Source organism: Dama dama, chromosome 18 (genome assembly GCF_033118175.1).
Source record: "Dama dama isolate Ldn47 chromosome 18, ASM3311817v1, whole genome shotgun sequence".
Taxonomy (NCBI): domain Eukaryota; kingdom Metazoa; phylum Chordata; class Mammalia; order Artiodactyla; family Cervidae; genus Dama; species Dama dama.
This window is the reverse complement of record NC_083698.1, coordinates 48917133-48945008: the sequence shown is the minus strand read 5'-3', so window position 1 is coordinate 48945008 and position 27876 is coordinate 48917133. Positions and strand designations below refer to the sequence as shown.

The 27876-nt window shown below is 41.0% G+C and overlaps 1 protein-coding gene across 4 annotated transcripts in view; it reads left to right on the top strand.

Annotated features, from left to right (window-relative positions):
• ST7 (suppression of tumorigenicity 7) overlaps nucleotides 1-27876 on the top strand; it is a 309424-nt gene that overhangs the window by 194073 nt on the left and 87475 nt on the right. For all 4 annotated transcript variants that reach the window (XM_061165296.1, XM_061165298.1, XM_061165295.1 and 1 more), the window contains 2 exons: nucleotides 23119-23191; nucleotides 24668-24770. In XM_061165296.1, coding sequence (XP_061021279.1) covers nucleotides 23119-23191; nucleotides 24668-24770 — 176 coding nt within the window. The remainder of the gene's footprint in view (nucleotides 1-23118; nucleotides 23192-24667; nucleotides 24771-27876) is intronic.

Below are 27876 nucleotides of genomic sequence, written 5' to 3'. Positions count from 1 at the left end.
GGAATCTCACTGTTGGGCTGACCTTGGGAGTCTAAGCCAGGAGACTGCCTTAGAGGCAGAATGCTCGTGGTACACTGAGGGCCTTTTGGTACCCGAGAAACCCAGCACGTGGATTCAGGTGGCCATGCACCGTCTACATACTACCTCAAAGCCAGCAGTGTCATGGCAAGGCTTCAGTGTTCTCATCCCGAGAGTCAGCCTGCACTCAGCCTGCTACATCAAGACGTGAGAAAAGGTTTAGCCAATAGAGCCTTTGGGATCTCAGGTCTCTCCTAAGGCCCCTTTCATGAAGATCTCAGTTCATTACAGAAATCATCAGCTTTGTGTTACAGACTGATTGTAAAATAAAGCAATGAACTCATTTGGAGCTTTCTGTCGTCTGTCTCTATCCCATTGCACAGTCTCCATGCCACAACAACCGAAAGCTGATTTATTAGATTCTGATAACATATGTTCACATTATTTGTTACAAGAGCCTGTCCCACCCTCCACTAAAACTTGGCTCTCACTTTGCTAAATTCCTTTGTTGCAAATGGACAAACTCACTATACCAAGGCCCTGTGTTGAGCTTTGTTTATGTTTGTACCTGGCAACAGAGATGATGTTCTTTCTCATTATTCATGGAAAAAGAGCCTCATTAGTGGCAGGACACATACTGTTGCTGAGATGCCTCGTTAGGGGTTTGGAGTTCAGCAGTGGTCAATAGGCTGCAGATGACCTAACCCCAGCTGAATCCTGGAGGGTGTTTTGGCTCAGACTTGGCTTAGGCCTGTGTCATTTACAGTAGAAATATAATGAAGTGGCTGCTGAAGTTCCTGTTCTCGAGGAGTGAGCTGCAGCCACACCAGACTATTAAAAACATGCCTCTTCTTCTCCCTGGACCAGAAAATGGGCTCTTTCCGGCTCATCCCTGCAGCTTTTCCTGGAGACACAGAGGACCTCGACCCAATTCTTATCCAATTTTCTTACTCTGTGTGAGGAAGTGCAAGCTTCAGAGGGCTTGGAGTACAGACAGCAATTGGGGCGCCCTGTTCTTCACCCTGGTTCTGATGTCATCATTGTAATCTGTGAGATGCTGGAGACAGCACTTTGAACCCCAGCCTCCCCATCCCTCACCATTGAGCCACACCCAGAGCAGCAGGATTAGATGTTATCTTTGCAAATCGGAATGCTCTGGTTGGGTAGCTGTTTCTTGGATGTTTTATGGGTAGAGCAATCCTTCTTTATTACATTTGCTAGGTGGCTGAATTTTTTTAAGTAGTATGAGGGGAAGTGACACAATGGGATTGGTGCCGCTTCTCTGACCTTTGCAAAAGGATTTAGAAATGTGGCAAAGCACAGGGGAAAAAACACAGCATGTTCTGAGGAAAGGAGGAAGGCGGCATATATTCCCTTTGCCTCATTCTTATTCTTCTTCACTTCTATTTTTTTTTGCTTTGACTTTTTGAAGTGACATTTACAAGTTCTTTTATAGGGAAGTCCTTTGGCAAGCCTGGATTCCAAGCAGGGATTACCAATTAACTGGTCACCCCTCCTTGTAAACTGCAATCTAATTTTTACTTTCCCCTTCAGATAGCTTTTGATCTCATATTATCCCAGCCATTAGTCTGAAATGCTGTCTGGCCATCCTCAGGAGTTTTCATGGTCTTCTGGTTTCAGTCTGTTAACCAACATTATGGATGAGCAATTTTTATCCAGGTGGTTGGTGTTGGTTTTGGAGGGTCCTTCATACAATGACTGAAAAAACAGCAGCAGCTAACATTGAGTTCTTATGATGTGTCATGGTCAGACATGATCCTAAGCTTGGCATGGATGGACTCATTTATTCTCGCCACGGCATATGAGGTAGATACTGTTATTAGCCCATTTTACAGCTGTGGTAACTGGTACAGAAAAGAGTTTAAGTAACTTGTTCAACTGAAGAGCCTAAGATGTCACACTAAAGCCATGGAGATATTATGTTGTGAGAGAAACTTAGAACAGCCTTTGTTCGATACGATGTGAATTCTACGAGGAAAGGAAAGCAGGAATAAACTGAGGTCGTCTGACCCCAGGCCCATGCTCTTAACCATCATCCTACTTCCACTGTCTCTGCTGTTGGCAGTATTTTTCATTGTTTCTGTTAACAATCTTCTTGCTGTTATCATTGGTTCCAATTTATTGAGAACCTACCATGTGCCAAGTGTATTATACACATTCCCTATAACCCTTACAATGTCCTTGCAAGAAGGTAGTTATTCTGTTTTAGCAGATGCAAAGTTGAGGCTTGTGAATTTAAGTAACTTTCAAAACCACATTCCTTTGAAAACTGCAAAACTGCAGAACTGAGATGCAAATTCAGGTCTAGCTGGCTTTAGGAGTCCATGTGTTTTTCATAAACGTAAGCCTCGTTGAAGTGACTTTCTTTTTCTCCCTCCTCTTATAAAGAATGAATTAGGCAGGCTGGAGCCATGGTGCAGAATTTCAGTGATGCCAAATTGTCTTTTAAGATTTTAAAAAAATTATTCCTTAAGAACTGGGCATATTTGTATTTATCTATCTTTCTGAAACCATCTCCAATCACCTTTTTCCTGATTTCGTTAGTCACAAAAGGGATTTGATGTATGGTGTTCATTCAATTTGTGATTTATCTTTTTTTTTTTCAGTCATACATTAGCTATAAAGAATTTTTTTTAAGATCATAAGGTCATTAGAACCTTCTATTCAAAGCCATTGAGAAAGTTGTTAACAGCTTTGGATTGCCTTTCAAAGACATTTATAGGCCACGTAGCTTGAAACTTGTCTGAAGATTAGGGTGGGAGTGAGGAAAAGAATTCACGCGTTTCTTATCCATTATCATTTGTGCATTTGAATTTTAGAAGACTCTCACAGAGCAAGTGAACATGAATATGAGTGCTCCCTTTGTGAGCGTTTCCTTTGGGAGTACCTAGCTCTGTCTCTAGTTAATAACTCCTGAGGATACCCAAGGCAGTCCTGGTGGTGGGGCAGAGGACTAGCCCTGGTGTCAGCCAGCTGAAACCAAGCCCAGCTCTGCCTTCCACTGGCTGAGTGAACTTAGTTCAGTTCTATTCAGTCTCTCAGTTGTGTCTGACTCTTTGTGACCCCATGGACTGCAGCACGCCAGGCTTCCCTGTCCATCACCAACACCCGGAGCTTGCTCAAACTCATGTCTGTTGAGTCAGTGATGCCATCCAACCATCTTGTCCTCTGCTATCCCCTTCTTCTCCTGCCTTCAATCTTTCCCAGCATCAGGGTCTTTTCCAATGAGTCCGCCCTTTGCATCAGGTGGCCAAAGTATTGGAACTTCAGGTTCAGCATCAGTCCTTCCAGTGAATGTTCAGGGTTAATCTACTTTAGGATAGACTGGTTTGATCTCCCTGTAGTCCCAGGGACTCTCAAGAGTCTTCTCCAACTTCACAGTTCAAAAGCATCAATTTTTAGGCACTCAGCTTACTTTATGGTCCAACTCTCACATCTCATGGATGTGAGGGTGAACTTAAGCAAATCACTTAACCTTCCAAACTTCCATTTCTTTCTCTGGAAATGGAATCAAGGCTTAGAAAGTCTAAGCAACTTGCCCAAGATCACATAGCTGGTAATTTGTTGTGAGGATTAAAGCAGTTAATCAATGGTGCCTCAGTAGTAAAGAATCCACCTGCCAATGCAGGAGATGCTGGTTCAATCCTTGGATTGGGAAGAACCCCTGGAGAAAGAAATGGCAACCCACTCCAGTATTCTTACTTGGGAAATCCCATGAACAGAGGAGTCAGGTGGGCTACAGTCCGTGGAGTCACAAAAGAGTCAGACATGCCTTAGCAACTAAACAACAGTGTTTAGAAAAATGTGGGGCACACAATAAGAATTCGGTAACTATTAACCACCATAAAAAGACAAGATGACCACTCCTGAACTTCACCACTGTTCTCAACCCATTTTGTTCAAATGGAAAACCGTATATAAAATGTCAATTAAAATGAGAGCATAAGAACCCTGTCTTGTGTCCCCCTAAAAAGTATTATGGCCTCTTGTTAAAATTAATTATACATCTAACAGGACATGTGAGCTGACTCATTGGAAAAGACCCTGTTGCTGGGAAAGATTGAAGGCAGGAGGAGAAGGGGACGACAGAGGATGAGATGGCTGGGTGGCATCACTGACTCAATGGACATGAGTTTGAGTGAACTCCGGGAGCTGGTGATGGACAGGGAAGCCTGGTGTTTTGCAGTCCGTGGAGTCACAAAGAGTCGGACATGACTGAGTGACTGAACAATAAAATAGGACATGTATGTAGATATTTAATAAGAATGGAAACACTTAGTTTTATCTCTAAAACAATTCTTAAACATTTGGAAAACTGAAAAATAAAAATTGCCCAAGATTTTCACTCCTGAGATAAAGACAGATCATTTCAGCCTCGGGGCAATTTGTACCAATGGAAATACAAATTCAAACTCTTCTGGATACTTACTGCATTACGGCATCTAATGATTGCCCTAAATTAGGGATCAGAAGCTTCCCTGTGAAGGACAGCTGGTCTTTTTATATAGTCACGAATGTTATATAAATGCAACAGCTATGTCAAGACCATTTTTACTGGTGCCATCAAGCCCATCCTAAATCTACATTCTTATTTACTATCTGGTAATGTACAGAAGAGTTTCCCTGGTGGCTCAGACGGTAAAGCATCTGCCTACAATGCGGGAGACCCAGGTTCAATCCCTGGGTCGGGAAGATCTCCTGGAGAAGGAAATGGCAACCCACTCCAGTACTCTTGCCTGGAAAATGGCAATGGGTGGAGGATCCTGGTAGGCTGCAGTCCATGGGGTCGCGAAGAGTCAGACACGACGGAGCGACTTCACTTCACAATGTGCAGAAGGAATACTTCTAAGTACAGGGCGTGTTTGTAACATTGGGGGAATATTTTCATCTCAGTAGATTGAAAGCAGAAATTCTAAAGAAAACATGAGGGACTCACTCTCTGCTGAGACCCTTCAGAGAGTAAACTTTCTGCTGATCATTGTTTTACAGAGTCAGCATGTAGTTATAAATAAAATTTTGTACACTTTGTTCATTGCCCAGGACCTTATAGTTAGAAAAAGTTACTCAGTGATCATCTCCATTCCTCTGAAGTGGTCACTGGATACCCTGTCTTTTGGCTAGGCTGTTTTTCACTTATATTTGTGGAATAAGTGAAATTTGAAATGCCAGAAGGACCACTGAAAAGAATTTGTATTGAGGCTGTCAGCATCAGACTGTCAGATTAGGCTGTCCAGACTTCCAAAATGGTGCTTTTCAGTCAAGTGTATCTACAGATGTGAGTTTTGATACCACAGGCACAAGCAGCTTCGGAGACATATCCACTGCAAAATTAGGTTGCATTCAAGAAAGAGGATTTGAAGTGCTGTCAGTCCCAAGTGACAGACTTTAAAACTAGTCCAGCTCCCTTCTTTGGCCTGGTTCTTATGGAAAAGATCAAGGATACCAGGCAAATGTTGAAGAGAATTTTTGTGTAAAAGATGGGCAGATAATCACATTGCTGCTTCAAAAAAGAAAATAATTATCCACCCCGACACCATGGACCATGGCTTCGGGCTGGTAAGCATAAGTCTCTGAGAATTGATGGCCCTGTATAGCTTTTCACTGAGTACCCTGCTGACTGGGAAACCAAGAAGTAGGTCTCATGAAGGCTGGGCCTTTGAGGTTATAAAGTGGTTGGCTGTCATATGATATGTGCAATGAGCAGGGCTTCTCACAGATGCTATTTCAGAGTAAAGACTGTATATGTGAAAAGTTTCTACAATTTCTGATGATCAAAGACATTTTATGAATGCATACGTCTATAATTCACAGAGTTGGCATAGGAACAAACCCTCTAAATTTATGCTGGCTTTAGTACTCCTTATGGCCCAGTTATCATAATTTACCAAGGTAACATTTCTCCTTACCTGGCCTTTGCTCTAAGTTACTAAGATCAATAGTGTTTTCTGATTGAATCATTGACTTCCCAGGTGGCACACCTTTTTGAGGTTCTTTTTATTTTATATCAGTCCTTTTTATTTCTTCAGTGAAGCTTTCTCCTTTAGTTGAAAGGGGATGACCTTAGATTAACTTTTTGAAGGTGGAACCAAACAACTTCATACTGTCTAGAATCCGCCCCCCCCAAATCTAAGAACAGAATTATGCATATCTGTTGTTGTTTTCTTTGCATCATATCATGAACAGGAGAAAACGGAGAAATCTTATTGAAGACAGTCACATGGAAGATAGAATCACATCATGGTACAGTAATAAGACATTATGGTCCACAAACAGAAAGGAGAAATGGGCTGTATTTTCATTAGTTTGTTTTTCACTTTTGTTTGTTCAGTTGGTCTGTTCATGGCTCCAGAAGAATCTGTCAAGGCCACATAAACTTCAACTGTATCAACTTGGTCTCTGACCAAGAGAAGTGATACTTGATACTCTGTAATCTTAGGTGGTTACAGGGAATAATTAGGTTAATTTTTTCAAATTAATTCAGCAAGGATCTAGCAAACCTTTACGCTGAAGATACTTTTAGGTGCTTCCAGATTTGAAGATGAATATGATTTATTCTGTGTTGCCAGGACGCTTTCAGTCTGTTGGAGAAAGAGGTTAAAAACAAAAAATCAACCCATAATGAATCAAGGTGGGGTGAATCTGTGCTCAGTGAATCAGTTTGAAACATGCTGCAGGGAGTACTGAGAAAGAAACTCTTTGAGAGCAAGCCCTGTGTCCTCTTCTTGGACACTGATGTGCTACGGTAGATGTTCAGAGCGTCTGTGGTGAATGATCGACTTGTTAGATGGAGCTGCACTGTGATCGTGCTCTTACTTGTGAGGTGCTTTGGGACTTACTCATCTACTGGCTGCTACCCTTGAAAACATTGTTTTAGAGTTTTCAGTGTGAAATTGACCCTCAACTGACCAATATCATACATAGGAAGAGTAATGATACTTTTAAAATTACATCTTGATTATTATTATAAATGAACAAAGGGAAATTAGGCAAAAAGATCATCACTGGAAAAAATTCTATACTATCTGAGGTTTTTGCCCCATGGGTTTTCTGAGACATCAAAATGACAGCTTTACTCATAATCACATAACTTTGTCCCAAGATTATTTCATTGAATTTCAAGTTTGTTAGTATGAGCCATTCATGACTTTAGAAAACTTAAGAGTCATCTTCCCTGAGATGACCTTTCTTTCTTTCTTTTTTTTTTTTTTCAGTAGCACCATTCTCATAAAGGGTACTTTGGAGTCAGAAGAGGCATGGTTTGCTTTCTTTGTTTCTGGACAAAAATTTCACTTTTGTTTAACCTTGCTTCAGCTTTTACTCTTGCTCTTCCTGCCCCACTTTCCCACTATACTGCTTTGTCAAATGGAGATCTAGATTTAGAGCACAATCCAATGTCATGCATTCTGCTGGAATGCTGTGCGTGCGTGCATGCTCAGCTGTGTCTGACTCTTCCAGCCCCAAGGACTGTAGCCAGCCAGGCTCCTCTGTTCATGGAATTGTAAGCAAAGATAAATGAAGTATACATGTTGAGAAATAACACATTTCTGACTCCCTCTTAAAGCACACACATCAATACAGATCACTTTTGGCTCCTGGAAGCTAAATTAGAAGTAAATGTTTGCATGTAGAAGGAAGGTGATATAAAGTGATTTAATATGTTACTATGTTAATTTAGGATTTTATTCAGGAAACACTGACCACCAACTATGTTTCAAACATTGTTTTGTACTGTGGGTAGGAAGTGATGAAGAAACACAGCTTTAACCCCTAAAGCACACCATGTGAATAGGAAAGGGAAATGAGAATGGACAGTTGATGTGAAGTGTAAAGACCGACAGAGTTTAACTCAAGATGGAAGGGACACCTCACCCACGGTGATGAGAGAAACCACCCCCGTGGAGGTGGGATCTGTGCTGAACTAAACAGTGAAGGTCCTGGAGGCAAAGAAAACACATCCAAACACATTTGGGGCAGGACTGACACAGCTTGTGTGGAGAACATTGTTTCCCACAGAGCAGACAGGTGGAGGAGGGCTGCAGCAGAAGATGCACTGGTGAGTTAAGCAGGAGCCAGACCTCAAAGAGCTTTGATTCTAGTTTGGATTTTATTCTAAAAACTATGGAGAGACCTGAAGGCAATTTCAGCAGAGGAAGGGCTTCAATCTGCCTGCAAAGTGAAGAGTGGCACAGTGAATTCAGACTCGGCCTAGTTTTGACTTGAGGTGGGTCGGGAGGTGAACACAGTGTGAAAGCCCTGAGACCTGGAGGAGTAGGATGCTGAACTCCTGTGGCAGAGCTTTCAGACTCTGCAAAGAAGCAGAATTCTATCCTTCAGGGAGACATTTGCTAGGTTCTCCAACCAAGAAGTGTAAACGAGTTATTAATAGAGTTTGGTTTTTCTTCCTTAAACAACAAATGGAAATCCCAGTGCAGAAACTTTTTATTTCATGGAATCAAAACTTTTAAACTATAAGCACTTAATTTCATTTGCTCTCTGGTGATCTCTTTCTTAACTCCAGGAAGTCAAGACCTATATAGATCAGGAAAACCCTTAGATAATCTGTTTTTCCAGGGGAATGTAACTAAGATGTTACATTAAGAGTCTAGCAGGATACATGTATCCTACCTACTTTCATCAATACCTACATACTTCTCGGTGATAGAATGACACAAGGAGGGAAAAAGGGAAATGTGAGGAAGAGGTGGAAGGTCTTTAGAGGGATCTTGCTTCCTGACACTTTAATTACAACTAATGTAGACAAAGTCAGAGTAATTAATACCTTGGATTTAATTCTTATCAAAAAGAAAGAACTTTCAGTTCAGTTCAGTTGTTCAGTCATGTCCAATTCTTTGCGACCCCATGGACTGTAGCACGCAAGGCTTCCCTGCCGTTCACCAACTCCCAGACCCTACTCAAACTCATGTCCATTGAGTCGGTGATGCAGTCCAGCCACTTCATCCTCTGTCGTCCCCGTCTCCTCCTGCCTTCAGTCTTTCCCAACATCAGGGTCTTTTCAAATGAGTCAGTTCTTCACATCAGGTGGCCAAAGTATTGGAGTTTCAACTTCAGCATCAGTCCTTCCAATGAATATTCACAACAGATTTCCTTTAGGATGGACTGGTTGGATCTCCTTGCTGTCCAAGGGACTCTCAAGAGTCTTCTCCAATACCACACACAGTTCAAAAGCATTAGTTCTTTGGTACTCAGCTTTCTTTATAGTCCAACTCTCACATCCATACATGACTACTGGAAAAACCATAGCTTTGACTAGATGGACCTTTGTTGGCAAAGTAATGTCTCTGCTTTTTAATGTATTGTCTAGGTTGGGCATAGCTTTTCTTCCAAGGAGCAAGTGTCTTTTAATTTCATGGCTGCAGTCACCATCTGCAGTAATTTTGGAGCCCCAAAAAATAAAGTCTGACACTGTTTTCACTGTTTCCCTATCTATTTGCCATGAAGTGATGGGACTGGATGCCATGATCTTAGTTTTCTGAATGTTGAACTTTAAGCCAACTTTTTCACTCTCCTCTTTCACTTTCATCAAGAGGCTTTTTAGTTCCTCTTCACTCTCTGCCATAAGGGTGGTGTCATCTGCATATCTGAGGTTATTGGTATTTCTCCCAGCAATCTTGATTCCAGCTTGTGTTTCTTCCAGCCCAGCGTTTCTCATGATGTACTCTGCCTATAAGTTAAATAAACAGGGTGACAATATACAGCCTTGACGTACTCCTTTTCCTATTTGGAACAGTCTGTTGTTCCATGTCCAGTTCTAACTGTTGCTTCCTGACCTGCATACAGGTTTCTCAAGAGGCAGGTCAGGTGGTCTGGTATTCCCATCTCTTTAAGAATTTTCCAGAGTTTGTTGTGATCTACACAGTCAAAGGCATTGGCATAGTCAATAAAGTAGAAGTAGATGTTTTTCTGGAACTCTCTTGCTTTTTCAATGTTCCAGCGGATGTTGACAATTTGATCTCTGGTTCCTCTGCCTTTTCTAAATCCAGCTTGAATATCTGGAAGTTCACGGTTCACATATTGCTGAAGCCTGGCTTGCAGAATTTTGAGCATTACTTTGCTAGTGTGTGAGATGAGTGCAATTGTGCAGTAGTTTGAGCATTGTTTGGCATTGCCTTTCTTAGGATTTGGAATGAAAACTGACCTTTTCCAGTCCTGTGGCCACTGCTGAACTTTCCAGATTTGCTGGCATATTGAATGAAGTACATTCACAGCATCATCTTTTAGAATTTGAAATAGCTCAACTGGAATTCCATCACCTCCACTAGCTTTGTTTATAGTGATGCTTCCTAAGGCCTACTTGACCTTGCATTCCAGGATGTCTGGCTCTAGTTGAGTGATCATACCATTGTGATTATCTGGGTTGTGAAGATCTTTTTTGTAGAGCTTGTCTCTGTATTCCTGTCACCTCTTCTTAATATCTTCTGCTTCTGTTAGGTCCATACCTTTTTTGTCCTTTATTGAGCCCATCTTTGCATGAACTGTTCCCTTGGTATCTCTAATTTTCTTGAAGAGATCTCTAGTCTTTCCCATTCTATTGTTTTCCTCTCTTTCTTTGCATTGATCGCTGAGGAAGGCTTTCTTATCTCTCCTTTCTATTCTTTGGAACTCTGCATTCAAATGGGTATATCTTTCCTTTTCTTCTCTGCCTGTCACTTCTTTTCTCACTTCAGTTCAGCTGAGTTGCTTAGTCGTGTTCGACTCTTTGCGACCCCATGAACTGCAGCACAACAGGCCTCCCTGTCCATTACCAACTCCAGGAGCCCACCCAAACTCATGTTCACTGAGTCGGTGATGCCATCCAACCATCTCATCCTCTGTCATCCCCTTCTTCTCCTGCCCTCAATCTTTCCTAGCATCAGTGTCTTTTCCAATGAGGCAGCTCTTCACATCAGGTGGCCAAAGTATTGGAGTTTCAGCTTCAACATCAGTCCTTCCAATGAACACCCAGGACTGATCTCCTTTAGGATGGACTGGTTGGACCTCCTTGCAGTCCAAGGGACTCTCAAGAGTCTTCTCCAACACCACAGTTCAAAAGCATCAATCCTTCTGTGCTCAGCTTTCTTTACAGTCCAACTGTCACATCCATACATGACTACTGGAAAAACCATAGCCTTGACTAGACAGACCTTTGTTAGCAAAGTAATGTCTCTGCTTTTTAATAATGCTGTCTAGTTTGGTCATAACTTTCCTTCCAGGGAGTAAGCATCTTTTAATTTCATGGCTGCAGTCACCATCTGCAGTTATTTCAGAGCCCCCCAAAATAAAATCAGCCACTGTTTCCCCATCTATTTCCCATAAAGTGATGGGACCAGATGCCATGATCTTAGTTTTCTGAATGTTGAGCTTTAAGCCAACTTCACTCCCCTCTTTCACTTTCATCAAGAGGCTCTTCTAGTCACAGCTATTTGTAAGGCCTCCTCAGACAACCAGTTTGCCTTTTTGTATTCCTTTTTCTTGGGGATGGTCTTGAATCCTGCCTCCTGTACAATGTCACGAACCTCCGTCCATAGTTCTTCAGGCACTCTATTAGATCTAATCTCTTGAATCTATTTGTCACTTCCACTGTATAATTGTAAGGGATTTGATTTAGGTCCTACCTGAATTGTCTAGTGGTTTTCCCTACTTTCTTGAATTTAAGTCTGAATTTGGCAATAAGGAGTTCATGATCTGAGCCACAGTCAGCTCCCAGTCTTGTTTTAGCTGACTGTATAGAACTTCTCCATCTTTGGCTGCAAATAATATAATCAGTCTGATTTCGGTGTTGACAATTTGGTAATGTCCATGTGTAGAGTCTCCTCTAAAATGTCAGTGTTCACTGTTGCCATCTCCTGTTTGACCACTTCCAGTTTGCCTTGATTCATGAACCTGACATTTCAGGTTCCTATGCAATATTGCTGTTTACAGCATTGGACCTTGCTTCCATCCCAGCCACAACCACAAAGGGGTGTTATTTTTGCTTTGACTCCGTCCGTTCATTCTTTCTGGAGTTGTTTCTCCACTGATCTCTAGTAGCACACTGGGCACCTACTGACTTGGGGAGTTCATCTTTTCGTGCCCTATCTTTTTGCCTTTTTATATTTTTCACAGGGTTCTCAAGGCAAGAATACTGAAGTGGTTTGCCATTTCCTTCTCCAGTGCACCATGTTTTGTAAGAACTCTCCACCATGACCCATTCATCTTGGGTGGCCCTACATGGCATGGCTCATAATTTCATTGAGTTAGACAAGTCTGTGGTTCAAGTGATCAGATATTTAGTTTTCTGTGCCTGTGGTTTTCAGTTTGTCTGTACTCTGATGGAGAAGGATAAGGGGCTTATGGAAGCTTCTTGAATGGAGAGGCTGACTGAGGGGGAGACTGGGTCTTGTTTTGATGGGTAAGGCCATGCTCAGTAAGTCTTTAATCCAGTTTTCTGTTGATGGGTGGGCCTGTGTTCCCTTCCTGTTATTTCAGTTCAGTTCAGTTCAGTCGATCAGTTGTGTCCGACTCTTTGCGACCCCATGAACTGCAGCACAACAGGCCTCCCTGCAGCACACCAAACTCCTGGAGTCTGCTCAAACTCATGCCCATCAAGGCGGTGATGCCATCCAGCCATCTCATCCTCTGTCATTCCCTTCTCCTCCTGCCCCCAATCCCTCGCAGCATCAGGGTCTTTTCCAATGAATCAACTCTTCACATGAGGTGGCCAAAGTATTGGAGTTTCAGCTTCAGCATCAGTCCTTCCAATGAATACCCAGGACTGATCTCCTTCAGGATGGATTGGTTGGATCTCCTTGCAGTTCAAGGGACTCTCAAGAGTTTTCTCCAACACCACAGTTCAAAAGCATTAATTCTTCAGCACTCAGCTTTCTTCACAGTCCAACTCCCACATCCATACATGACCACTGGAAAAACCATAGCCTTGACCAGACGGACCTTTGCTGGCAAAGTAATGTCTTTGCTTTTTAATATGCTATCTAGTTTGGTCATAACTTTCCTTCCAAGGAGTAAGTGTCTTTTAATTTCATGGCTGCAGTCACCATCTGCAGTGATTTTGGAGCCGCCAAAAATAAAGTCTGACACTGTTTCCACTGTCTCCCCATCTATTTCCCATAAAGTGATGGGACTAGATGCCATGATCTTAGTTTACTGAATGTTGAGCTTTAAGCCAACTTTTTCACTCTCCTCTTTCACTTTCATCAAGAGGCTTTTTAGTTCCTCTTCACTTTCTGCCATAAGGGTGGTGTCATCTGCATATCTGAGGTTATTGGTATTTCTCCCAGCAATCTTGATTCCAGCTTGTGCTTCTTCCAGCCTGGTGTTTCTCATGATGTACTCTGCATATAAGTTAAATAAACAGGGTGACAATATACAGCCTTGACATACTCCTTTTCCTATTTGGAACCAGTCTGTTGTTCCATGTCCAGTTCTAACTGTTGCTTCCTGACCTGCATACAGGTTTCTCAAGAGGCAGGTCAGGTGGTCTGGTATTCCCATCTCCTTCAGAATTTTCCACAGGTTATTGTGATCCACACAATCAAAGGCTTTGGCGTAGTCAGTAAAGCAGAAATAGATGTTTTTCTGAAACTCTCTTGCTTTTTCCATGATCCAGTGGATATTGGCAATTTGTTCTCTGGTTCCTCTGCCTTTTCTAAAACCACCTGGGGCTAAACTATGGAGGCAGCCTTGTCTAACTCAATGAAACTAAGCCATGCCATGTGGGGCCACCTGATATGGACTGGTCACAGTGGAGAGGTCTGACAGAATGTGGTCCACTGGAGAAGGGAATGGCAGACCACTTCAGTATTCTTGCCTTGAGAACCCCATGAACAGTATGAAAAGGCAAAAAGATGGGACACTGAAAGATGAACTCCCCAGGTTGGTAGGTACCCAATATGCTACTAGAGATCAGTGGAGAAATAACTCCAGAAAGAATGAAGGGATGGAGCCAAAGCAAAAACAACACCCCGTTGTGGATGGGACTGGTGATAGAAGCAAGATTTGATGCTGTATAGAGAAATACTGCATAGGAATTTGGAATGTCAGGTCCATGAATCAAGGCAAATTGGAAGTGGTCAAACAGGAGATGACAAGAGTGAACATCGACATTCTAGGAATCAGCGAACTAAGATCTTCACGACCCAGAAAATCACAATGGTGTGATCACTCAACTAGAGCCAGACATCCTGCAATGTGAAGTCAAGTGGGCCTTAGGAAGCATCACTACGAGCAAAGCTAGTGGAGGTGATGGAATTCCAGTTGAGCTATTTCAAATCCTGAAAGATGATGCTGTGAATGTACTGCACTCAATATGCCAGCAAATTTGGAAAACTCAGCAGCAGCCACAGGATTGGAGAAGGTCAGTTTTGTTTCAATCCCAAAGAAAGGCAATGCCAAACAATGCTCAAACTACTGCACAATTGCACTCATCTCACACGCTAGTAAAGTGATGCTCAAAATTCTGCAAGCCAGGCTTCAGCAGTATGTGAACCGCAAACTTTCAGATGTTCAAGCATGTTTTTAAAAAGGCAGAGGAACCAGAGATCAAATTGCTAACATCCGCTGGATCATGGAAAAAGCAAGAGAGTTTTAGAAAAACATCTATTTTTGCTTTATTGACTATGCCAGAGCCTTCGACTGTGTGGATCACAATAAACTGTGGAAAATTCTGAAAGAGATGGGAATACCAGACCACCTGACCTGCCTCTTGAGAAACCTGTATGCAGGTCAGGAAGCAACAGTTAGAACTGGACATGGAACAACAGACTGGTTCCAAATAGGAAAAGGAGTACGTCAAGGCTGTATATTGACACCCTACTTATTTAACTTATATGCAGAGTACATCATGAGAAACGCTGGGCTGGAAGAAGCACAAGCTGGAATCAAGATCACTGGGAGAAATACCAATAACCTCAGATATGCAGATGACACCACCCTTATGGCAGAAAGTGAAGAGGAACTAAAAAGCCTCTTGATGAAAGTGAAAGAGGAGAGTGAAAAAGTTGGCTTAAAGCTCAGCATTCAGTAAACTAAGATCATGGCATCTGGTCCCATCACTTTATGGGAAATAGATGGGGAGACAGTGGAAACAATGTCAGACTTAATTTTTTTGGGCTCCAAAATCACTGCAGATGGTGACTGCAGCCATTAAATTAAAAGACGCTTACTCCCTGGAAGGAAAGTTATGACCAAACTAGACAGTATATTAAAAAGCAAAGACATGACTTTGCCAACAAAGGGCCATCTGGTCAAGGCTATGGTTTTTCCAGTGGTCATGTATGGATGTGAGAGTTGGACTGTGAAGAAAGCTGAGTGCTGAAGAATTGATGCTTTTGAACTGTGGTGTTGGAGAAAACTCTTGAGAGTCCTTTGGATTGCAAGGAGGTCCAACCAGTCCATCCTAAAGGAGATCAGTCCTGGGTGTTCATTGGAAGGACTGATGTTGAAGCTGAAAGTCCAGTATTTTGGCCACCTGATGTGAAGAGCTGCCTCATTGGAAAAGACACTGATGCTAGGAAAAATTGAGGGCAGGAGAAGAAGGGGATGACAGAGGATGAGATGGTTAGATGGCATCACCGACTCAGTGAACATGAGTTTGGGTGGGCTCCTGGAGTTGGTGATGGACAGGGAGGCCTGTTGTGCTGCAGTTCATGGGGTCTCAAAGAGTCAGACACGACTGAGTGACTGAACTGAACTGAACCTCTGGCGGAGGTAACAAAGATAATGGTGACCTCCTTGAAAGTTCCCATGCTCACACTGCTGCACTCAGTGCCGCCGACCTGCAGCAGACCACCTGCCGACCCACGCCTCCGCTGGCGACTCCTGGACACTCATGGGCAAGTCTGGATCAGTCTCTCATGGGGTCACTGCTCCTTTATCCTGGTCCTGGTGTGCACAAGGTTCTGTTTGTGACCTCTAAGAATCTATTTCCCTATTCCTGTGTAAGTTCTGACAGCTATATGGTGGGGTTGATGGCGACCTCCTCCCAGAGGGCTTAAGCCATACGCGAGTTTGATGCACCCAGCTATACCCAAGTCTACTGCAGCCTGAGGCCCTGCTCCTATGGCAGTCCACTGCTGACCCGTCCTTCCGCAGGAGACACTCAAACCCAGTTCTGTCCCAGTCTCTGTGGGGTCTTTGGGTCCTGGTGTGCAGAAGGTTTGTTTGAGCCCTCTGAGCATCTCTGGCAGGTATGTTTGATTCTAAACACGATTTTGCCCCTCCTGTCAACTTGCTGGGACTTCTCCTTTGCCCTTGGACATGGGGTATCTCCTTAAAGTCTCTCCAGTGCGATGCAGTTTTACCTGTCGTAACTATTAATAAATAGTTGCAAATACAGGGTGATCTCTAGAATACCCTTTCTGGACTCTCTCCTTGGTATTGCTGTGGCCAGTATGTTTTTAAGTCAGACCTTGCTGACAGCATAGCACAGTTAACAAGCATGTGCTCTGGGGGAAGCTCATATTTGTTCCAGGTGTGTCGTGTTGTCATATTTCTTAACTGTTCTATCCCTCACTTTCCCCATCTGTAAAACAGGGCTAGCAGTAGGTCCTATCTTATAGGGTTGGTCTGAGGATTAATGTGTGTATGTGATTAACACCAGTGTCTCGGTCTTAAATAAGCCCTCAGTAAATGTTAGCTAGCAGTAATTTTGATGATGATAATAATCATATAGGAAGGAAGGTATACTTATGACGTGTATGGAGCAAAGCTGTAGGTGGATAGGTAGAGTTACAACTATGACTGATAGGCTGGAATGATATGCTGAAACCATTACTATTTAATAGTTTAGATTTTATCTTAAGATTTAAAATGTAATGGAGTCATATGTGGCAATCCTGCTCATAGATTCAAAAATTCTCCTGGCTGAAGTAATGGAAGACCTGGCTTTGGGTGAAATTGGTTCGGATAGAATGTGGAGTGAAGGTTTGTTGACCACATAATCTTAGGAACAAAGTGCTTCAGTTGCTAAACTTCAGGGCCATCCTTGCTGGTACCCAGAGACAGGGCAGTGGCCATGGGCTCCTCAGGCTGCCTGTTTCCTTGGCTCTGTACTGGTCAGGTTTCAGGGATCCAGAGGATTATTTACAGTTGTAAATCTCATATTTTGAAATCACCCATGGCTCTGTAATAAAAATAAGTGAGAAGTTCTGAATACTGTGTCTTCAGTTAAAGGGCTAGAAGTATTTATTCTGGAAAAGATTAGGTTTAGAGGAGATAATGTAACCATCTTAATAGTTGAAAGGTCAACTTGAGAAATAATCAGATTCTGTGTATTAAACTAAGAAGGAATTTTTAGATAAGGATGCATAGAGGGAATGGAGGGGCCAAAGTGATGAAAGGCAAGGGAGAGAAGACAGCTTCAGGATCATAGATTTGGCTTTTTTTTCCCCCCTCCTTTTTTTAATTGAGATATAAATTACATGCAGTAACATGCACAAGTCTTAAACATAGAGCTGGATGACTTTTCAGTTATGTATGAGTGAGTGAGTGAGTGAAGTTGCTCAGTCGTGTCCGACTCTGTGACCCCATGGACTGTAACCTGCCAGGCTCCTCACTCCATGGGATTCTCCACAAGAATACTGGAGTGGGTAGCCATTTTCAGGGGAGCTTCCTGACTCAGGGATCAAACCTGGGTCTCCCACTCTGCAGGCAGACTGTTTACCATCTGAGCCACCAGTTATGTATACACCTCTGTGATCACCACCCAGGATCATAGAATTTTCCATCACCTCAGAAAATTGCCCCTCCAACCCAGATGTAACCATTTTTCTGACTTATCTCACCATGTATTAGTTTTGCAAACTTCACACAACCTCTTTGAATTACTATCTACCAGTCATTTATCTGTCTTATGACTAAATTCCATCTCCAGTTATATATCCAAGAAAAATGAGGTTTTTTTAATTAAGAAAAAACATACATAAGAATGATAACAACAGCTTTCTATATAATAGTGAAAAACTGGAAAACAATCCAAATAGCCCTGAGCAAGAGAATAAACGTATTGTGGTATATTCACACAATGAAAAACTACTCAGCAGTAAAAAGGAATGAGATACTGATGTATGCTACATCCTTGCTACACGTGGGTGAACCTCAGAAATATCATTTGGAATGAAAGAAGCCTGACACGAAAGTGCATACGCTATGATTCTAATTCTGTGGAGTTCAAGACTGTAGCTTTTAATTAAAGTCTTTCATGTCTGTTTGATTTTACATGCCTAAGATGCTTAGAGAAAGTTCTTCCCTTTTCATAAAAGGATCTATATGAAGCACAAGATAGCAAAGAAGTGGAAGGAAAATTAACACCAGCAGTTCAGCTTTGCTTAAGTGAGAAACATCAGCATTCCTTCTTTCTATAATGAGTAATGGAAATATGTGATGTCTCATTATTTCCTTTCATTTCCTCCTTGGATTCTAATCCTTTAAGAGACTTTCTGGCAATAGTGGTAGCTACACACCATTTAGAAAGACAGAAAAGCACTGCATAGTTAGAGTCTCTTCATACAAATTGGACTTAGAATAATTTCGAGTCTCTTCCTCAAAATAAAATTTCTGAATAAATTATAAGAAGTATAGGAAAGCATCTTATTTGGTGTTATTTCCTGCTTCAAACTTCTGATACTACCATTTTCATCACTACTCTTAGTCACTCTGTTCCCCTTAGCATTATATTCATTTCCCTGATTGCAAAAGCATAAAATGATAGTAGGCAGACAAATTTATGGAGATAAAGAGCAGATTAGTGGTCACTGGGGGACAGGTATGGGTGAGAAGGGTACAAATAAAGAGCCAGCATAAGAGAATTCCTTTGGGAAAGTTGTATGTTTTGATAGTAGTGGTGGTTAGATGAATCTATCCTTGGGATGAAATCACATGGAACCACAAACTCAGGAATGTATGTAAAAAATGGTGAAAACTGAATGAGGTCTGTAATTGACTTCATAGTACTATACTAGTGTCAGTCTCTTGGTTTTTTATATCATTATACAGTTTTGTGAGTTGTTACCATTTGAGGGAAGCTGAGGGAAGCTTCACAGAACACTGTATACTATATTCACAACTCCCTATGACACTATAATTATTTCAAAATAATAATTTTCAAAATTATAATAGGCAGCAACCAGCAAGTCTCAGTCTTTTATTTTCCCTACAAAATGAAAAAGGCAGTGCTTATGGGGCAAGCAGCCCATAGTAATTAGCTTTCTCCTAAAGGTAGTGTATATGGTTTTTCTTAAAAACTGTGCCAAAACATGCAGTTCCTGCCTCTGATTTAGATGTTAGGCAGTTATTAGATCAAAATATGGTTAACAATTGCACACTGCAAAAGAATACACTAGCTTTTTAAAAGGCATGTAAATACATTTTCTAGATCTGCAGGGCTGACAGCACTTTGTGTAAGTTCTGCCTTTGTTTATGCTGTCTGTGTCTGGCTCTACCAATGTATTTGCCCATGAACTTGCTTCAGGCAGTTAGTAAAAAGAATCCTTCTATTTAGCATCATCATTATCTTTAAAAAATTTACTTATTACATGTACATCACAGGAAGTTTTGGAAATGCAGATAAGCAGTAGAAAATTATCTATAATCCCAGCACCCAGAAATAAAACTAAATATTTCATATGTATAATTCCAGGCTTTTTATCTCTCTGTATATAAATGCTTTTCTTAAAATATGTGAAATCATAATTTTTGTAAACTTGTTTTACTTATTGATGTGTACACAATAATGCAAAACTTCCCCAGCTCATTAAATACTTACCTACCGTACAACTTAATGACTGCCCAGAATTGCACCTTGTGGATGGTGTAGCACCTTACTCCTTCTCCTATGATTGGACATTTAGGCTGTTTGCAGTTTTATACTATTAGAAACAATGTCATGATCAACATCCTTAAGGTTAAATCTTCATGCACAATCATAAAAACGTCCCTTAAGATAAAGTCTTAGATGTAGAATTGCTGGGTAGGTAAAATGTTAAAGCATTTGATTTATATTGTCAGAAATAAGTGTCATTTGCAAAAATATGTTGTAAAAGAAAGCCTTGTTTGAACAAGATGCTTTATCTGAACGGATATTTAGGATCAGTTTCTTTATAATGATTCATCCCTCCTTAGAGACAGATTGCCATTACCAAATAGATGTCTTGCTTTGACAGAATTAAAAGAAAAGTATTGAAACTATGTAAGTAAGTTATGTAAGAATTGTTTACTAGTTTTTCATTTTTGTTTAACAGTGAAAGCAAATAGTATACTAACGAGATAACAAATGAAATAAACTTGCCACTAGTGGAAAATTGTGGTATTTATATTTTTCCTTCTCCCATTTGATACTGACTAAAATATATTTTTCTTTATTAAGTATTATGATCATGCACATATACTACAAACATCTTCACCTACAATGAAGGAATAAGGGTAAACATTTTTTAAATGGGGAAAATACCATGGTAGTTATAATGTTGCAGAGGTGTGAATGTCTTGTCTATAGGAGTGAAAGGGTTAAAGACTGCCTTTGATTAGATATCTCTAATACTCTGCTGGAACACCTCAATTATATATATGTTTCTTCATTTCCAACTAGGTGAATGTGTTCCTTTGCTTCAAAACAACCTGATCCTTCCCCCTGAGAAGCTAAATCCTTAGCCACAGGTTTTCTTTAGTTTTTCAAGTGAGGCTTCCTGTTGTGCTGCCACCTTCAAATAATTTTGACCATTATTTTCAGTTTCAGCTCCTTTCTAGTGCTAATCCTTTGTTCCCATTTCATAGAAAGGTGCTAGATTGACACAGAAGGAACACAGATCACTCTAGGAAGGGTGAAAACAGGGCTTGTGTGAGTGCTAAGTCGCTTCAGTTGTATCCAACTCTTTGTGACCCTATGAAATGTAGCCTGCCAGGTTCCTCTGTCCATGGGATTCTTCAGGCAAGAATGCTGGAGTGGGTTTCCATGCCCTCCTCTAGGGGATATTCCCAACTGACCCAGGGATTGAGCCCACTTCTCTTATGTCTTGTGCATTAGCAAGAGGGTTCTTCATGAGGGAAGCTCTAGGGCTTCCCTCATAGGTCAGCTGGTAAAGAGTCTACCTGCAATCCAGGAGACGCCGGTTCGATTCCTGGGTCTGGAAGATACGCTGGAGAAGGGATAGGCTACCCACTCCAGTATTCTTGGGCTTCCCTTGTGGCTCAGCTGGTAAAGAACCCACGTGCAATGCAGGAGACCTGGGTTCGATCCCTGGGTTGGGAAGATTCCCTGGAGACGGGAAAGGCTACCCACTCCAGTATTCTGGCCTGGAGAATTCCATGGACTATACAGTCCATGGGGTCACAAAGAGTCAGACACAACTGAGCGACTTTCACTTCACTCTCTACCACTAGCGCCACCTGGGAAGCCTGAAAACTGGGCTTGGATAATGTTTAAGTGAAAGGTCTAAACTTAAGAAAAAAAAGGTTTAAACTTTTAAGTAGAATATGTATTATCTGCAATTTTTTTTATTATCTTACAATAACAATCAATAAGTGGACCCTAGCAAACAAGACAATTGATTCCTGGACTGATTTCCCATACTGTTGTTGTTCAGTTGCTAAGTCCTGTCTGACTTTTTGTGACCCCAGGGACTGTGGCACACCAGGATCCTTTGTCCTTCACTACTGGGAAGTGATTAAATGATTAGATATTGGAAAAACAACAAGACAAATCCATGAGTGTCTGACCTTTTTTTTTCTTAGTCACAAGCACATTTTATACTGTGCTTATGGTGCTGAAGTTTTGTTTGAATATAACTTATGAGATCAGGATTTCAGAGACATCTGACCCTTTCAATTCTGTATTGGTATTTTCTCTGATTATTTGTATTTTATCAACGTCATTGAAATTTCCTTGAAAGAGAAATTCTTCATGCTGGAGTTGGTGGTAAATATTGGTTATTGAATGAGAGATTGTTTTTCTTTTATGAAATTATTTTCTCCTGCTGCTGTCTTTTGTTTAGTTATGGGCTTTCCTTTTCATTCCTACTTTAATGTCATACTTCTAAAGTTGAAAACAGCCCTACAAGAAACTTGAAGAGAATTCCAAGTGTTAAGAGTTCTTCTAACCTAGAGTGAATTTTGTAGCACCTTAGAATGGCATGTTTTTACCTGGTCTGAATTAAGAAAGTATTTCTGTGCCATAGTATAAATTACTATGAGTGTTTAAGAAATACAGTTCTGATACAAAATAAGATCATAATTTAAATATAAATCTGCCCCCCATAAAGGGACCACCCTCTTTGAGTTTAGCTACTCTTAGTTGCGCTCTGTGCTTTTTTCCCTGTAAATTGAATCTGGTACCCATCCTCACTCGTCCATCTGAAATTATCTATACAAACCAAAAGGACCTGTTCTTCTGGGCAACAGATTAGGCTTCATAATTTGAAAGGGGCTTTGTCATGGGTTTTTAATGAACAAAAATTGTATAGTTTTATAAAGATTTCATATGTATATATAAATGTATATAGCTTTATAAAGATTTTTCTTCTCATGGTTAACAAAAAAACTGAATATAAATTTCTTGAAGCTTAATGCAAAGGAAATCTGGTTTAAATTTAAACCAGATTTAAATTTTTAAAAAATAGTTTTTAAAATAAATTGATTTATCACTAAAATACTAATATTTTTTTAAAAATCCAGGTAATATTTTTTTCTTCACTTCAGTATTTCATATACCTCTTGAGAAATTTTATAAGTAACAAAGAGGTCCTATTTGCCTTTCTTGATATCAAGGCTATTCATGTAATATTTATTTTATGTGTTTATAGCTATTCTCTGCTTAACCTCAACATATGAAAATATACGTTTTAAAACAGAAGATGATTGCCAAACAGTGTGGTGGGCTTTAAACATGAATTACTTACAGAGAAATGAATTACCTTGTTTGTCACGTACCACCCAGATACATAAGAAACAGCTGTGTACTGCATACATTGATTGATATATTCTTAACTTATGCTTTATTAGGCTTATATGATTAAAATGCTGGTGTATTTAAAATTATTGCTGTTTGTTTCTACAAACATATAACGGCTCCTACTTTTCTTTTCTCTCTGACAGATATAAGCTTACCAAAGTCGGCAACAATATGCTACACAGCTGCCTTGCTCAAAGCAAGAGCTGTTTCTGACAAGTAAGTGGATAGTGACCTGGTGGTACTAGGTGTTGGTCTGGACCAAAGGAGACGTGTTGTGTCTGAGGGTTTCTCTGGAAGTTTTCCTTAGTCTATGAGACCCCTGCTTATGAGCATGCATTTTCCAAAACCTGCTGATCTTTCCTTTCACTACTAGAAGGAGGGAATGCATATCCCCAGGACTTGTAATGGTAAATGGGTCCCTAAAGAGGGATTTGTATGAAATTCCATGCCTCTGAGGTGACTTTTTTCCTTTTTTTTTTCTTTTTTTGCCAGACCACAGATACCAAAAGGCCTGCTTGAGACTTACACAAAAATGCCTTCTTTGATTCATTTTTTTTTTTTTTTTTTGCATATTCCTCTTCCTCCAGCAGTCCAGGATGGGGTAGTGGTCATAACAGATGTAATACAGTAAAAGGGGATGGTCATCCCCCATTCTTTATCTCAGCAATTCCAAACTGACTCCCCACCCAGGGTTCGTTTACCTTGAGTCACCATCTCGGTGGGACCTTGGCCCTTTTTATTCAGGCAGGTGACATGGCATAGAGAATTTCCATAAACCAGGTGACTGGCAGGTGAAAGAGAACAGATGGCTTAACTGGTTTTGAGTTCATAAACGCTTACATGTCCCAAATCCACTCCCTCTGGAGCATTGAAAAGCAGATACCAGGGAAAGAACACAGCCTCTGCTGTGTCAGACAGGTTTGCTGTTCAGTGTGTGTGCACTTCAAGACCGAAGTAATTTTCTTTCATTCTTTTTTATCCTGTAGATCGCCAGTACCTACTGCAACATCTTTTCTCCCTACACAGCGACTCCAGCTTGGGAGGGCAGGGCCAGGGTTGTCACAGCTTCCCCTGTGGTGTCTGCCTGCCAAGCACAGCTCTGGAGTTAGCCCTGGGTGTGAGGTGAGAAAGAGATTGCATGGTCTGGTTTTTTTCATTCACTCGGGCAGGTGTCTTGCCCGCAGTTTGGGCATGCACACGCCCCCTGCCGGAACGGCCCCCAGCAGGCTCACCTGCTGCTGAAGCTGCAAGACTTAACCCTCCATCGCAGCACTGACATGGGGTTGGGAGCCTCCTTTAAAATTCTCCCCAGTTCTGTTTTTAACCAAGTGCGCTCTTCTGTAACCTAGTTTTCTCTTTTTCCTACACTGTCCGCCCTTGTCAGTCCTCCCTCCTCCCCTGACCTAAGCAGGTACCTCCTAGAAAACTTAGATTAGCTATTTAGACAGAGAGACTTGACAGCTGAATTGAATTCCTTTCGCGATTAGACACAAGAACGCTTTCTGCTTCTGCTGGGGTTTTTGTTGGCCTCTGTCTGAAGGGTCTCTCAGAGGTCTGATGCAGTGGAGGTTTGGAGAGCTCATGCCTTTGGCTCGCTGTGGTTTTTCTGGGCCCTTGATGTGTGGATGCCTTTCTGGGTTAATGCCCAAGCAGTGGTCCCAACTGGATGGTGTTTGTCTTTCTGCTTTTCAGATTCTCTCCTGAGGCTGCTTCTCGGCGGGGGCTGAGCACAGCAGAGATGAATGCGGTAGAGGCCATTCATAGAGCTGTGGAATTCAATCCTCATGTGCCAAAAGTGAGTCGGTGGAATCCCCGTAGGAGCTCGTTATGAGAGCAGAGAGTATGTGGTGACCACAATGTCATGTCTTAAATACACCCAGTTCTAAAAAGACTGAATTGCAACCAATGAATTTTGGTTGAGGCCCTGCATAGGCTATGCTTATTGGCCTCATTTTTAGGCAAAAGCTACATTCAAGAGGCCTTGGGGCCCATTCTCGGGCTTCTTATAGTAAAGGTAAATTGATAGATCTAGCTTAGGCAAGCCAGGTCAGGAAGCCTGAAATTGGCAAAATATGGAGATCCCCAAGGATGTGCATTTGATAGGAATTGCACATCATCAGTTATGGTCTTACTTAGAACAAACTCAAGAAATGAACCTTGCTGTGAATAGCAGTGGTAAAAAAAATGACTAATATGAAATTCTGTGCCTCCATAAGTGAAGTGAAATAAAAGTCATGCAGTTGTGTCAGACTCTTTGTGACCCCATGGACTATGCAGTCCATGGAATTCTCCAGGCCAGAATATTGGAGTGATAGCTTTTCCCTTCCCCAGGGGATCTTCCCAACCCAGGGTTCAAACCCAGGTCTCCCGCATTGCAGGCAGATTCTCTACCAGCTGAGCACAAGGGAAGCCCAGGAGTACTGGAGTGGGTAGCCTAGCCCTTCTCAAAGCAGATCTTTCCCATCCAGGAATCAAACCAGGGTCTCTTGCATTGCAGGCAGAGTCTTTACCAACTGAGCTATCAGGAAAGCCCATGAGTAAATGATAATTAATCAGTATTGGCCAGCAAATAATGAGGAAAACCTCACAGTATGGAGTAGTTTCCTTATGACTTGTGACTGCTATTTTAATAGGAAATATTTGTCTTATTAAGCACAAGAGTGATCAATTTATAAATATGCAGTATTTCCCATGTATTTTTTTGTCAATTTGATTTTAAGGGAGACAAATCATGGCAGAGGATATTTCTATAATCTTTTATTCAGAAGGAGAGTGTGTGTTCATGAATTACCTGTATTTGAGTACCCGCTCCATGATAGGTTCATTGCTGAGGGCCATTTTCTGTTTCTGGATATTATAAAGCACATTTTGATCTCTAGGAAACCTCCTGTAGTTCACATCAGGTACAACGAGACCATTTTCTTGACAGAATGTGTAATGAAAATTTATGTTGGTGAAAAATGACGAAATAAGGCTGTTTTCTTGTTTTGTTGCAGTACTGTAGCAAAAGGGTGGGTTTGGGGTGTGTGTATGTGTGCCTGTGTGATGACTTATGGAGTTACCTGATTTAATTTACTTTGTTGATCTCCAGAATGACAGAGATAGGTGATCTCTATTATTCTTAAGGTTTAATTCAGATCATGGTCATCTTTTCACAAAACAGGAAATTGAAGAGGGGTGCACAGTGCCACATTTGCAGAAGGATATATTTATCCACTGGAGTTTCAGTAGATAATGAGCAGCGTAGTATTTGTAGACTTAGGTATTGTATATAGGGTGGTATAAAACATGTATCTATTTAATATCTTTTCAGATAAGTTAAAAATGTATTATCAAGTTTAATTAAAATGTAAAACTAATCATGAAAATATTATCCTGAATTACAGTAAACTTAGGTCATCGGTTAATATTTATTGAATGCCATTCTCTAACTACATAGCTATTTTATAAGCACACATAAGTCTCTTTTACGAACAGTATTGGGCAATTGAGTCCTAGATTCTGAGACAAAAACTTGGGTTCTAGTTCTGATTCTGTCATTCACTAGCTGTGGGATCTTGAGTTTAGCATCTCTGAACTCAAAGTTTTCCCTTGTCTTCCAAGTGAAGATAAAAATATAAGCCTCTCCTAAAAAAAAAGAATAATAAGCCTCTCCTATGTTCTGTGATAAAGATCAAGTGAGATAATATATTTGAAGTTCTTTGAAAATACTTGAGCGTACCATATGATTGTAAATCATTAAAATTATTGATATTTGGCTTATTGGCAACTCTTCAAGTATGGGACCTGAGTCTTAACTTTTTCAGTTATACCAGCCTAAGCCTTATCATCCTGAGACACAGGCTAGAAAACTGCAGCAATCCTTGGAACAATGCTTGTTGGTTAGACATAACTGAAGCTGTCATTTAATTCTAGATAATGGTCTTAAATGGTTGAGCGTCCAGAAGAGTAGTAAGAGCCCTAAGAAATGGTTTACAGCTGCCATGGAAGAATTTGACTCAGTCAACTAGTATTCTAGTTTCAAAATAGAAGTCTTATAAAAGTGAAAATAATTAGAACAAGTTGAGAATATTTGATTTCACTCTAGCGTCCAGTCATTAAATCAGTAGGGCATGGGAATAAAGTGCTTCTCCACCACTTTGCTTTGTTGATGATTGTGCTGAGGAGAAAACTTGTTTCCAGATCCTCCTCATTATTGATGTTTCTATGGGGAAAAAGCCCCCTGAATCACTGACCTCATGTGCAGTGAAGTGAAGTGAAGTCGCTCAGTCGTGTCCGACTCTTTGCGACCCAATGGACTGTAGCATACTGGGCTCCTCCGTCCATGGGATTTTCCAGGCAAGAGTACTGGAGTGGGTTGCCATTTCCTATGTGCAGAGTTAATCACAAACCTCTGGTACATGTGTACTTACGCAGACTGCTAGTAATATCTTTTATACATGTTCTGTTTGTTGGGACTATTTCCTAATACTTTAGTAGACATGCACACACAAATGTGCATGTGTGCACACATGCATATGTGTGTGTGTGTGTGGGGGGGTGCCTTTTCAGGCAGAGAATAGCCTTAATTCTAATGAGACATCAATGGAGGATGTAAACACTTAAGATTCTTTTAGTAAGAAGGGACTTTAAATGTCATGTGGGACACCTCCCAGATTTTAAGCTTAAATCTTTCATGATACTATGAAAGTTATGTTTATTATTGGTGTCTGTTAATGTTTACTATGTGGCAAGCACAGTGCTAACTGAACCACATATACCATCTCATTTATTTTTCATAATGACACTGTGATACTTTTATCCCTGCCACATAGAAGAGCGCACTACAGGTTTGGAGAGGTTAAGTAATCTGCTGTTGGTTATACCACAAGTAAATGACAGAGCCTGAACTGATTCTGGGT